Consider the following 14115-nt stretch of genomic DNA (forward strand, 5'->3'; position numbering starts at 1 on the left):
TTCCCAAATCCAATAATAAGGGTCGCAATGGTGTACTGAGGGGAAGGTTTGTGACTTTGCGCAGAAATGCGTTTTCCAGAGCCTTCAAACTATTCAAATTATTAAAGCCCCAGAGCTCGTCCCCGTAGAGGCACGAGCCCAGGACCTTGGTTCCGTAGATTTCTAAGGCTGGGGAGATTGGCTTTGTGAGTGAGGTTTTAAATCTGGTCAACAAGGCCTCCGTTTTTTGCTTATGTTGTAGCACAGCGCGGTCTAGTTGATTTCCCCATCGCATATCTTTTTGTAGTGATATCCCCAGATATATGAATGAGGTAACTTCCTCCAGGGGTGACTTGTTCATGTATATTTTCCCTTTAAAGGATTTTGATCCATTGAATGACATGAACTTCTTCTTCCCCGTGTTTACTTCCAGACCCCTTTCTGTGCAGAATTCTTCAAAACACCCGACAGCCTTTTGCAGGCCGCTAGGGGTCTTAGAAATAATCAGCGTGTCATCAGCAAACATGAGGATAGGGATGCGCACTCCTGCCAGAGCCGGCGCATCGGTGGGGGTCTGCGAGAGCCGACCGGCCACCCCGTTGACAAAAAGCGAGAACAGGGTCGGCGCCAGGACGCACCCCTGCCTCACTCCTCTGCCAACCGGGAAGTCCTCGGTCACCTCTCCCGCACCCCCCCACCGCACTCTGGCAACATTTCCCTCATGCAAGCGGATGATCACAGTGAGAAGTTCGGGTGCAATTCCTAGTTCCATCAGGACCTGCCAAAGCTTGCTTCTTGGGACCAAATCTTGGGACCAAATCAAATGCTGCTTTTAGGTCCACAAAGACCGCATAAAGGGCACCGTTCCCCAAGACCACCGTCTTCCAATATAGGTTGACAAATCGGAAGACTTGGTCAATTGTACTTATCCGGGAGCGGAACCCTGCCTGCATTGGGCTTAAGATGTTATAATCATCCATCCAAGATTGTGTTATGTGGAGAAACATGCGGCCTATGATCTTTTGGACCAAGTCAATTAAGCTGATTGGTCTATAGTTGCTTGGGGTTGATTTGTCCCCTTTTTTAAATACAGGGACGATTTCAGCACCCTTCCACGAGGGCGGGATATCCGCTCCCTGGGCAATTGCGTTGGCTAGTCGCATGATATAACTGGACCAGAGACTTCTATCGTCGATAAACATATCTGCAGGGATTCCATCCCTTCCAGGGGCCTTTCCCCTAACCACTCCATCTAGGGCTCTATCCACATCCTTTAATGAAAATATAGCCTTTTTGTAAGGTACATTGGGAAAAGTCTCAATAAGAGAATTTTGAGGGGGCGCGGCATACTGAGGCTTGAAATAATCTATCCAAGCGTTCTGTGCCACATTATTTTGGGGACGCTCTGCTGTGCCACCCCTGTCCCATTTGTATGTGTCCCAGAAGACTTTACTGTTCTTGTTCCTTGAAGCTTCAAGAAGATCCTTCCATATTTCATTTTCCCAGGTTACCTTTGCCTCTTTGAGACTCTTCCCATAGTATGACCTGGCATATCTTACGAGTTTTGGGTCTTTCAGTTTGAGTGCTCTACCTAGTTCGTCCCGGGCTTTCCTGCACTTGTTATTATACCAGCCCTCCTTTTTTTGAGTCTTAAAGTTTCTGTTAGGGGCGGGTTTGAGGAAATATTTTCGCAGGCCCGCAAAAAGCCTTGCGTGTATTCCCACTATTTTTTGATGAGGGTCTTGTCCCTCTACCAATGAGCCCGATTCTTCTAGTGCAGAGATGACTTCTCCTTTAATTGCTAGTAGAGCCCTCGAGTCATCGGCAATCCGATCCCATTTTAGGTGGCGCATATCGTTTGACAGATGGTGCTCTGACTCGTGTATATCTTGTGGCTTTAATGTAAGGCCTAGTAAGGACGAGTTAAATGTAGAGACTAGTGGGTTATGGTCACTCTCTGGTCGGTTGACTACCTCCATATCTATAAAATAGGACCAGAGTTTAATGTGAATCAATAAGTAATCGATTCTACTTGCCCTACGACCATTGTCGAAAGTATTTAAACCACATTTGTCAGACAGGCTCCTGCCATTGGCTGCTCTCAGTTGGTTCCCTAAGCATAGTCCACTTAACTGGATTGCTGCCCCTGTCCACCTTTTTACTGGTGCAATTTCAAGGGTTGGAATTCCCCAGCTTGCGTCTTCTTCAGCGGCAAGCTGGGATATGTCATGGTCCAGGGGCTCAAATGAGGCATTAAAGTCGCCTGCTATTATGGGTAAGTAATTCGAGGGCAGAGAGTCGATTGTTTCTTCCAGTAATTGTACTACTGGGGACTTTTTCCCCCCCGGCAAACCTCGAGCGTAGACATTAAAAATTTCAAGGTTTATCCCATCCTTTGAAACAATCTTTACAGATAAAATATCGTCGCTAATGTTGGGTCTTTGAGTGACTCGGCATCCTAAATCTTGTTTTAGCCATATAGTTAACCCGCCAGATGGGCGACCTCTTGCATTTTTTAGAGCTGGGATATAGTAGTTAAGAAATCCTCTGCATAACAGGGGATCTGTCAACCAAGTCTCTTGGAAGACGGTGGTCTTGGGGAACGGTGCCCTTTATGCGGTCTTTGTGGACCTAAAAGCAGCATTTGATTTGGTCCCAAGAAGCAAGCTTTGGCAGGTCCTGATGGAACTAGGAATTGCACCCGAACTTCTCAAACATATCATAAAAACGAGCACTAACTTATACAGTATACTAGGACCTTCAAGTGCAGGGCTGGGCATAAGCAAAGACATTTCAAAGATAAATATAAGTAAGACTCACCATCAGAATCAACAGGATCTTCCACCTCTTCCGTGTAGTTTACTTCCGTTCTCACATAAGTGCGAGCCGTTAAAGAAAACAGTCTTAATTTAATTATTATCCAGTACAATTGTGGAAATTGTGCGAGGTCAGTAGTTGGGCTGAAACAATGTGTCTGCAGCATAAACCTGGTAGTGCTACTTTGTGTAGATTCTGCACATATGAATTATACTAGAAATCTCAGTTTTAATGATGGTTTTAGTCTCATGGTTTTATATTAGCTCTTAAGAACCAAGGCTCTGTTTGGTAAATGAGAACTTAACATAAACTGTGTACTTTATAGAACACAAGGTTTATTCTTAAAGGGCAGGGCCTTCTTTAATAGTATACCTCCCAAGGAGCACCGGCTTTTAGGCGAGACCAGCCAAGAGGCATTCTTTTACACCATAAGAGAGATTTAGAGAAGCCCAATCACATGCCAGAAGGGAATTACCTGGAAGTATAGATTGGTCAAATAAGAAAATCCCAAGAAGCACCATCTTATACGAGAAGCAAATTCACATGAATCAAAATGAAGAACGAATCTAAAGCTGCAGAGAAGGGGTCATTTTATAATAGAAGGGGACTCATAGAAAGCTCAAACTTCTAGCAAAATAGGCTCAATTACTGGTGTTCAATAAAGGAGGCAGGTCTGAGAGGGGATGGAAATGTGAGAACATATATGGGGCCAGTGTGTATATAAGGGGTGGGTAACAGAGTGGATGGGCCCAGGCAGAGATCAAGGTAAAATGCTGGACTGGCGAGAGAGAGGCTATAGGCGGTCTACAAACTTTGGCAACCAGGACATTTCTAAGGATGGTTGCAGACTTCTCTCTGATTTATTCAGACTTAGAACTTCCTAAAAGGACCTCAGTCACCTGCTGATCAATAAAATAGCGAAAATAATTCATTAACCTATGGATTGTTTGGTTAGCACCATTTATGATCATAGAGAATCAATATAAGTATTGCAGGATACATTTTTTAATCTCCTATGTTTTGCAGAGATTGTATAATCGAGCTACTTTATACCTAAGCAGCGAAGAAACTTTTGCTGTTGGCATGAATGGATCTCAGATGAAAGGTAGGTATTTAATGCTTTGTTTAAAACGAAATCTAAAATTACTTCATGTAAGAATGTAGATAGGTTTCGAAAGCAGGTATTCTCTAATGAAATACCATATTCGGTCTGTCACAACTGCCAAAAAGTGTCCATAATGAAATTAATCTTTCAGAATCTTTTCAGAATCTTACGGGGTCAGCTGCGTCGTCCTACAATGCTGAGCCTAGGTTAGCCACTGCCTTTGGATCGCCCTAAATGAGACGACCTTTCTACGAGGTACTTAAAACAGTATAAAGAAATGTTAGTATCAACATTTCAAGCACTCCTGGTGGTCTTTGAGACACTTGTGTCAGAGCAGTCTGCTTTAATCACATTACATTCAAAATACATCCCTCTAAATATTAATTAAGTACCAAGAACTCCATTTAATTACTACATACTAGTTATCTTCTCCAACTCGTCCAAGAAGACTCAGAGACCACAGCCATCAATAAATGGCGACTAATTGAGCAATATGTTAAGCTTTCATCATTTAGTTCGTCAAAGTCACCCTCTTACTAAATAGGTCCCTATGTTCTCCCCACCCACCCTGTTTCTTAAAGGTGAACTCGAAACACTGGTGCCTACACAGATGTAACTCACCGACAGAATCAGAATAGACAATGTGGTACAGTGATACCTCTGGCAGAGGTCTCAACTGACCAGGACAGGGCTTGACAAAGCACTAAACATACAGAGAACAGGACTCAAGGGAGAAAAGAAAAAAGATCAGGAATCAAATGGGAGAAAGACGAGAAGTTTTTTTTTTGTTTTTTGTTAAAAGGGTATAAGGCAGCACTTTCTGTCAGGGTATTCCATACAATCGGCAATATCTGCTGCATGGAAGACACCATATGCTTCGGGAAGTTCTTCACCAGAGCAGTCACAGCCTGCAAGACAGAAGGACAAGTAAAGCGTGGATAACACTATCACAACCAAATGCTCCTTCAGATACCAACACACCATCACTGAATTCTCTCTCAGGAAGACGTTTGAGGAGCTTGTTCACTTGGCCACACACAGTACAAGTCTCACCTCAGCCTCCCTTCTTTAAAAAAAAAATTACCAATTCACAAGGAGACAGAACAAGAGCATATGCCCAGCACTACAAAAACGGAAAATAAAACTGACTTTTCTAACAGTCAGAACTCACTACTGCAATTTCTGTATTCTCCACCAAGATGAAATTATACATGTGTGAGAAGGTGAGTAGTGAGAAAGGCATATCGCTAGGAGTACAAGAAATACTATGACAAGAACTTCACATTATTAGGCTCACTCCCTCACTGTGTGGAAGGCTTCAAGCAAAAACCATAGAAGATCGAAGCTGCTATGACCAACACCAACCTATTTAAAGAGGTTTCCTCACATGGCCTATTCAAAAGGTGTGCTTTGCAGACCTAATCCAGTTAGGGTTTACAAAATGTGCAAGGTTTCTGATCTGATACTTACATAGATCAACCTCCTCTTCTCCACTCTGCACTTCTGCTGCATTTCACCCACTGTGGTTTATCATCCTTGCTAGTCTTTAGCCCCTCCTTCTCTACATAAAGTCATTCTTTGCATTTGTTTACACCCAGGTTATTTGGATGGATGTGGTTTCCAGGCCCAGATGTTGTCATTCAAATCGCCTGTTATTTGTGCACCCGTTTTTCTCTACTTCTACCACGCTCATGCTCTTTGCATGTTCAGGGATGAACCCCACCTGTCAGGTAGCCATAGGAACAATGTACTCACTGCAAAACCGCTGTTGCAGGAAAATCTATGTGGAGGCTTTTGAAGACTCTGAAAGCCACCCCTGTCATTCCACATTTATTTTCACTGCTTTATTTTAAAAATTACCAACACTCTCACAGTACATTACACTTTATTAACCCCAGACTTGATGGCTGGCAAGCTCAAGTTTAAACCCAATCCTCCTCATCTCCTTCCCTTGCACTATTTTGGATAGAGGCCAAAACCCCAAATGCACTGATCCTACACACAATGAAGAACCTGTGAAGGAGTAGTTCGGGTCCTGTTTTAAAAAAAACATCAGGGGCAAATACCACCTCTTCCCCATCAATAATTTCTACCCAATTTACTTGTTAGGGCAAGTGTCATGGGGTCACAGGACAACGACAGGAGGCTGGCTGCATTAGGGGTCGGGTGACCCAAGGGTCCATCATAAAATGTAGTGATAATACTCATCCAGTATTATGTGATACCACAGTCTAAACCTAAAGGAATATTAGTAAGGATAATTGATCCACTGTGTTATGAATTGATACAATGTGTGTTATGCTGCCTCACAAAGGATGATGCAATTTAGTAGGTGGAAATTTTTTGGAACTGAGTTGCCCAAAGAAACCTGTCATTTTGAGGGTACAAACTCCAGGCCTCTGGTGAAATCAGCTTTACAATTGCCACATTCTCTGAAGAACCTGTACTCTCCATGGGGAACTTAGAATACAGCCCTACTCTTTCACAAAACGACAACCAAAAAGAAGGGAAGGATGGTCAATACTCATCAACCACAACAAGAACCATCAGAACATGATGGACATGTAACTGTCACATCAGCCATGAAAAAATTAAAGCGAGTCAGCAACACTCCAAGCACTAAGATCATAAAAAGGGAAGGCATAACCACAGCAGCACCAAATTCTAAGCACTGCCAGTGCACAAGAGGCTCAGGAGCCAGAGGAGTGCAAGCAACATCCAAGAGCCGGCTTAAAATAAACGCTCTTACCACAGATATACAAGGTCATGTATCCACACATGCCCGAAGAAGAGGAAACACTGGTAAGCATGAAAGGGCAGAGTGTTAAGAGGCGAGTTCTTATAACCTGGAACTACTACCATTTGTTATAGTAATATTTGCACATAGTGCTTGGAAATGCAGAAAGGAGCTTCATGCACCTAACAGAAAATGGAACAAATTCACCAACTCCTGTAACGTAAATGTAAACATGGAAATGGTTATGAAGAAAGGCTCAACCGTACAGCAAAAGTGATATGATGGAGTCGCCACTCTTCCTCATCCCTGCAAGGTATCCAATATCCACAGAGGTAACTTCATAATATAGAAGGCAAAGCTGTTGCTCCTGGACACAAAGAAACCTTGAAAGGAACTTCACTAGCTAAGACGTTTTCCCTGTTTAACTGCAGGGACTGGTGCTTTATTTATTTATTTGTATCGCACGGCTAATACCCTGGGGCGTTTCGGCGCTTTTCAACAAACATCAGGCCATCCCGGTGATTAAATTAAAGGCTAGAGCCTGAAAATTCAGAAATTATGCAATAAGTTAGCAGATCATGACGCCCTTATTAAAACGCATCAAGTCCGACGAGTTTAAGTTTGTAAGGCGGGGGAGGACCGTGACCGGCAGCCGATCGAAATGCCCGCCGCCTAGTGAAGCTCCGGACCTCCGCAGACTTTCCCACTAATCTGTTCACTCATTTGTAGCAGTGAGCGACAAACAAGCCAGCGGGATCGGAAAACAGCGAGCACCGTTTTGACCCGTATCGGTACTCGCAGCTCTGCCTTCAACAAAGATGGACCGTCTGCAGTACTTGTGGTCTATGCGCCGAGTGGAATCCAGGACCTCTGTTTATCTGCTGGCCTGGGCGGTCGGCGGCCCGTCCTGCATCTCTCCGTGTGGGGAGCGCCTGCAGTGGCCTGGAGCCGGGGCCGCATTGCTGAGCCCGGGTGTGGAACATCTGCACTGCCAGCGTCTCCGGTAGCTCGGTGTACGGCGGAGTCAGATCGCTGTATCCAGGCCCCCCATGAGGAGGGGCAGAAGGTGAGAGGAGATCTGCCCGGGCCTCACTGAAGACTGTGCGTGGCTAGCACCAATCAGCCCCAGTGATTGAAACATCCTCTGTGCACATGCATTGGTAGCACCAGCACCTCTAGGGAGAACGACCGCCCATCAACTTACACGCCGTTACGTGCGTCATTGCGGACCCGGCGGGAGCCTTCATATTGCGGAGCCGCGAGTGGCTCCAGGACTGTTGAATGCACCATCCTTGGCGGAGACTGCTCCTGGCACGGCGGGGGAGGACGGAGGCTGCCGTTGGGCGCACAACCTACTCGCCTCAAGAATGAGAGTGCCCGGTTCGCCAGACTCCTAAAGGTCAATCTCAGTGCTCCGGGTGGCCCTCATATCCTGCCACCTGCAGTTGTTGTAGAGGTCTCGACGTGCGCAACCAGGAATACCCACAGCACCCATACCGCAATTGTATCTCCCGGGTTCACGGTGGCTCACCACATTCACTGAAGCCTTGTGCACATTGCCTTCCCTGGGCGGACTGAAAGACAGCTTGATACTGCCTCCTGGATTCCTCCATATTCCAACTAATAATTGTCGACGCCACCCTTCCCTCCCCATCGCGTTCCAGTGGCAGGTGAACAACAAAGTGCTATTTAGGGGGTAGGAAACCCAACAGGCATGTGTGCTCCCCATAAACACTGGCAGGCGGCGGTGAGTACTACCACCTACCTTGTCGCAAAGCTAACCGCTCCATCAGTGTGTGGAACCATGGAGGCAGGGGCAAGCGTGTTGTGCACCAGACCAAACTGGACAAATATGCATGTGCTAAGACGAGCCAGTAACAGCTGGAACGTGCAGCAACTGCCACTGAGGAACACACTGGAAAACCGAACAAAGAAGTCACTTCACAGGATATTATGTCAACACTGTGAGAAGTTGGCCTGATGTATGATGTCACTAGTTCTAGTGTACACCTTATATCAGTCCAAACAACCCTTATGGTGATTGGTTGTAAAGTCAACCTTATAGACCAGCTATCCTAGTGGTAGCATGGACAAGAGCAGTCTTAGGCTAAACTCTGAATGGCATGTGAAGCCAGCTGTGATACCATATATAATCCCTTGAATACCAAATGAAAGGACACCACAACAGATATATATATAAAATAAAGTGTATTTATTCTAGTCAAACCCTCAGCACTCTTTATGAGATTAGAGGTAAGTACAACACAGTCTTATTTATGCATACATTAAGTCACACAGGTAAGTAATACAGTTAGGCCCTAGGGGCCACGCAAACCATATACTAAAGAAGTGGTATAAGGACCACTGTCACGGAAATAGGATAGGCCTAGGCCTAGGGAATCGCTGGGGCTACACTACACTAGCAACAGTTAGGAAGTGGGAGGCCCACGGGATTCAGGTGCTGAGTGGAAACACTCACGCGTAATGCGTAAAAGTCGATAGAATTACTAGCAGTTAGAAATTAACAGTTTAAGGACACTTCTGAAGCAGCTAGAGAGTCGAGACTCGGAAACTAGACCCTAGAATAGTCACTACCCTTGTGAGCACCGGAGTACCCAAGTTATCTAGCCCACGGACTGCGGGTGCATAGGTGTGAACTTGCGTCGGGTTTCGTCGTGGACTTCTATGGATGCCTGAAGGAAAGTTGCTGACAGGCGGTCAGTGAAGAGTGTCCGGTGGATCCCAAGGCTGGGATCAAGAAGAGAGGATACCTGCAAGCAGAAGGGACAGAGTCAAGGTCACTAGCCAGTGACCACGTGGAACCAGGAAGGAACCAGGCGATGTCGTGAAGATTGCAGGTGAAAGGTGAAGCTTGTCGCTGCAGCCACGGGTACCAGGAGGCGTCGAGGACGACCAGGACCAGGAGGCGAGCTGTCCCACGAAGGCTCTTGCTGTCGGCGGCGTCGAAGTCGAACTAGGACTCACCAAGCCTTGGCAAGCGGAACCCACGAAGAACGGAGGACTTGCTTCTGGTGCAGACCAGGAAGGTCTGGGGTGCTTCTCTTTTGCAAGGAAGCGGGAACCAGTCTGGAGGAGCCAAACCAGCAGTGAAGATTTCAGGGAGCGTCGTCACAAAGGCCACTAGCCAACGGGCAAGCAACCGGACAGACGCGGCAAGCAGGAAAATGCAGAAGGGCCCCACGCAGGACTCGTGGAGTGTGGGGGGCTGATCTTCGGTGCAGATGGTGCTTGGGGTTGGGGCTTCTCAATCCCCGGTGCACAACTTCGAGGGTGCCTCAGAAGCTGCGCTGGAAGATACTAGCCACTTTTCCCAGGTAGCCGGTCCCACGTCTCTCGTCGCCTCCACGAATCTCAGCTCGGCTGTGGATGTGGATCAGGGTCGGAGAAGTCTGGAAGTCAAGGCTCTGGTCGGGCTCTGCAGTCGGTCCCTCGTAGAACTTTAGCAAAGCAAAGGGTAGTCTCTTGATGGTGCCTGTTTGCACAGGGTAGCCACTCCTTGGCCACAAGGGAGATTCTTCAGTCTTCTTCTTTCGTCGAATGTCGAAGGTCCAGAGTTTCTGTTCAAGTTGCAGGTTCAGGATAATCTAATCTCCTGGGGCCCAGCTACCACTCTTATCCAAATCTGGGGGGCTGGGTTACCTGCTAGGTCACGCCTTATGGGTGGGACCTGGGAGGGGGGTGGTTACACCCCCTTCCCTTTGTCCAGTTTCGCGCCAGGACTGGGGCTGGAGTGCCCCAGCACCGGTTTGAACTGGACTATGCACGGGACACCTTGTGTGCCCCAGGCATGTCTCATTCTTTTCATCCCTCCCTGCCCCAATACACTAAGGCCTGTCTGGGGTGGTGCTCGCACCTCCCAAGGCAGGAAACCTATTGTCCAAGCCTCCCTTGCCGGGATCACTCCCAGCAGCAGGAGGTCAGACTCGTGTCTGTGGCAGCAGCATCCATTTTGTGATGCTGGGGCTCTGGTTAACTTTAACCGGGTAAGTAGGTTACAACATGTCTTCTCCCTCTAGAAGGGAGGGATAATATCCTCATCCCCAGAAATGGGATGGGGGTATTATTCCAAAGTGTTAGACACCTTACACGACATGTTTTGATAAAGTCAAACCATAGTTACCATAACCGTTTAAGATTATAAGGCACTTTAAGAGTATATGGTAGGCTATATCATAGAACAGCTATAAGGACATGGTTCCGAAAGCTGCAGACAGGCTCAGCTCATGCTAGAGCACCATCTCACATGTTACCAAGCACTCTGCCTCCAGGATTGTTAAGGCCTGCCATAGGAGTGGCTGATAGGTACACATGTGTCTATATGTAAGTTAGGTATAGGAATACTACACCTAAGCAAGGAGTGATTACACGACCTTGCCCCAGCTGAGTGATCAGCCAGTTGTGTCATAATGGAAGGCCAGGCCAGGGGTGGCATAATACATGCTGCAGCCCCTGGTAGGCCTAGGGTACACCTATGCCCTGGGTACCTAAGGTACAGTGTACAGAGGCCAATAAGGTGATCCTATCCAAATGGGTTATGCACCTAAAGTACATAGTATCAATTTAGAGAGAGAGCAGCAGGGCTGTGGGTCTGATTAGCAGGCCCACAGCCACATCTAAGTCGAAAACCAGTAAAGCAAAAGCAAAAAGTGGGGGTGAACATAGAAAGCAGACCCTACTCTCCTACAAACACTCCATAAGGTGCCCTCCTCCCTCGAGTCAATGATCGACACCGTCGCTACAGAACTCACGCTAATAAGAGCAGACTTCCGCAAACTGAGCACCAGAGTGTCGGATGTAGAGACAACCACAGCTAGTCTCGCTGTGGACACCGCTGCTCTCAAAAGATAGGTGCTGCACCTGGAAACCAAAAACAAAACCATGGCGGCGAAACTGGACGACTTTGAGGGCCGCTCCCGGCGGAACAATGTGCGCATTTTGGGCGTGCCGGAGGGAAGCGGGGGTCCGGCAGTGGACCTTCTTGTGGAAGACCCAATCAAAAACCATTTGAAGCCCCGGGGCCTTTCGCAGTACTTTTCGGTCGAGAGGGCCCACCAAGTCCCAGGGGGGTCAGCCCAGACCAGGTGTGCCGCCCAGACCTATCCTGGCCCGTATCTTCAACTTCAGAGATAGTGACCTCATTCTACAGACCGCCAGAGTAGATCCTCCGGTACAGTACGATCTCATTCTTTCCTGACTACACAGCTGCCGTAGCTAAACAGAGGCGTACTTTCTTGGCGATGAAGAAGGAACTCCGTTCTCGTGACCTCAAATACTCCATGATCTTCCCCTTGAGGTTTAGAGTGGTGGCTGATGGCAAGGTTTGGTTCTTCACGTCCCCGGAGGATGCCCAAGACTGGCTGGATGGGTGGCGTCAGGTCACCAATCGCGGACAATCCGGTAGAGATCACGATCGACAGGGAGCAAGTATGCCTCAATCTCAGCAACAAGAGGATGAAACCACACGTGACGGCTCCACTAAAGTTAAGTGACCAACAAACTCCACAGAACCTCTCTTAAAGACTGAGCCCCAGTCAATGTTCCTGAACTGCATAGTTTCTTGGGAGGCAATTTATGTGACGGCAATACCCACTTGCTCAGCGTGTGTGTCCCTGACACTATGGGAACGCCGGACCAAATGCTGTGTCTAGTCCCTCAACTGTCCGTAGCCCTTAACTTTGTTTGCTGTGCTGCCTTCGGATGGTATGTTGGAACCTTGCAAGACTTGAGTCCACCGCTGGTGATCAGTGCACGGCTGGAAGACTCACCATAACAGATAAGAAACGGGGGTTGAAGGGATTACTGGGGTGGATTCCTCCCCCACAAAGGTATTGAACAATGGGAACTATACACTCTGCAAGGTTGGGTAGGCGGGTAGTTTTTAAACTGTCATGCAGGGAGTGGGGTGGGGCAACTGTTTTTCGCTTTGAGTTTTCGTTTGTTTTTTCTTCTTTGTTTAACGTTAAAGTTCATGATACAGCAATTCCATCTTCGGGGGATGTTGCACTTTGTATGTCAGGTACAATGCTTTGAATGCAACAGTTCTAATGTCACATGTAACCGCGCACCCTAACCCGATTATTCCCCAGACCACACGAGTCCAGAGCCTGCCATTCATATCCTGGACCGTGAATTGCCTCGGAGATATGGTAAAAAGAGGCTTAGTGCTCCAATTCCTTAAACGTAGCGAGCCCGCGACAGTACTTCTGCAGGAAACCCACCTTGTAGGCACCACCTGTAAGGCCCACGACAGATGGGTATACAGGGTTACAGTCTATATCCCTCCCGCACTCCACTCAGTGGCGCTCCTGGCACTTGACGCCATTCTGCTTCGTCTCCCTGAGGGAGAGCTAATACTGGGAGGAGACTTTAACGCGACCCTTAATGATTATCTTCACCGCGCGCCCCCACGCCCACAACACCGTTCCCATTCCAATCTCACTGACTTCCTTGAGACAATAGGCCTGGTGGACATCTGGCAGTCTCACATCCCACACGCACGCCAATTTCCATATCATTCCGGCACCCATAATAGCCTTTCTAGAATAGATCATGTCTTGTCCTAAGCTGATAAAGTAGGACGTTTTTTGGATATAACACACTTACCGCAAGGGATTTCAGATCACCCCCCCATCTCAGCCCAATTCACGAGGAACACTTCCACACACTGCTGTGTTTTCCCGATTTACCCGGGCTATCTAAAAAAAATCCTAAAATTTGTAAAGGCTTGCTCGCAGCCACGAAACACTATTTCGACAAAAATGTGTCGTCGGTCCCATCGCCCCTTACTCTATGGGAGGCATACAAAGCGGTCCTACGGGGCAAGCTATTTCCTTAATTGCGGACCACAAGAAGGAGAAGGCACACATAGTCTCCACTCTCGAACACGAGTTGCAAACACTCACGACTGCTCCGACATTCACACCTGCTCCAGCTTAAAAAAAGGAATACAAGGAGTATTTGTGGGAAGGCGCTAAAAACCGACTGACAGCCACGCGCCATACCATATAGGAGGTAGGGCATAAAGCCGGCCGGCTACTGGCGTGGCTAGACAGATGAGAACGCGCGAGCCGCTGGATAGCGGAACTCCAAACCGCGGCGGGAGTGGTGGTGACGGACCCCCAGGTTATAGTGGATACACTAGTGTGCCACTACTCGGAGGTTTACTCCCCAGCAGTTTAGATGGACCAGGAAGAGGCAGATCTGTTCCTTAAAGACATCTGTCTCCCTACGCTGGCGGAAAATGACTCCAAAATATTGGAGTCAGAGCTCACTATTGAGGAATTAACTTTAGGAATAGGGAGTGTGCAGTCAGGAAAGGCCCGGGGGCCAGATGGCTTTCCAATTGAACTATTTAAGAAGGGCACCACTAATGTCACACCCTACTTATTGGATATGTACAACACTAGCTTGGACAGGGGTGCGCTGCCTAAAGATCAGAGAACTGCAACGATTGTGG

At 47.5% G+C, this 14115-nt stretch overlaps 1 protein-coding gene across 1 annotated transcript in view; it reads right to left on the reverse strand.

The window, feature by feature from the left end:
* Positions 1–2640: 2640 nt before the first annotated feature.
* LOC146866939 (importin-9-like) overlaps positions 2641–14115 on the reverse strand; it is a 51414-nt gene continuing 39939 nt past the window's right edge. The window contains exons 3-4 of the mRNA XM_085603267.1: positions 4709–4809; positions 2641–2858 (exon numbers count right to left, since the gene is read on the reverse strand). Of these exons, the coding sequence (XP_085459393.1) occupies positions 2714–2858; positions 4709–4809 (246 nt within the window). The 3' untranslated portion in view covers positions 2641–2713. The remainder of the gene's footprint in view (positions 2859–4708; positions 4810–14115) is intronic.

This window comes from Triturus cristatus, chromosome 1_2 (assembly GCF_964204655.1).
Source record: "Triturus cristatus chromosome 1_2, aTriCri1.1, whole genome shotgun sequence".
NCBI lineage: Eukaryota > Metazoa > Chordata > Amphibia > Caudata > Salamandridae > Triturus > Triturus cristatus.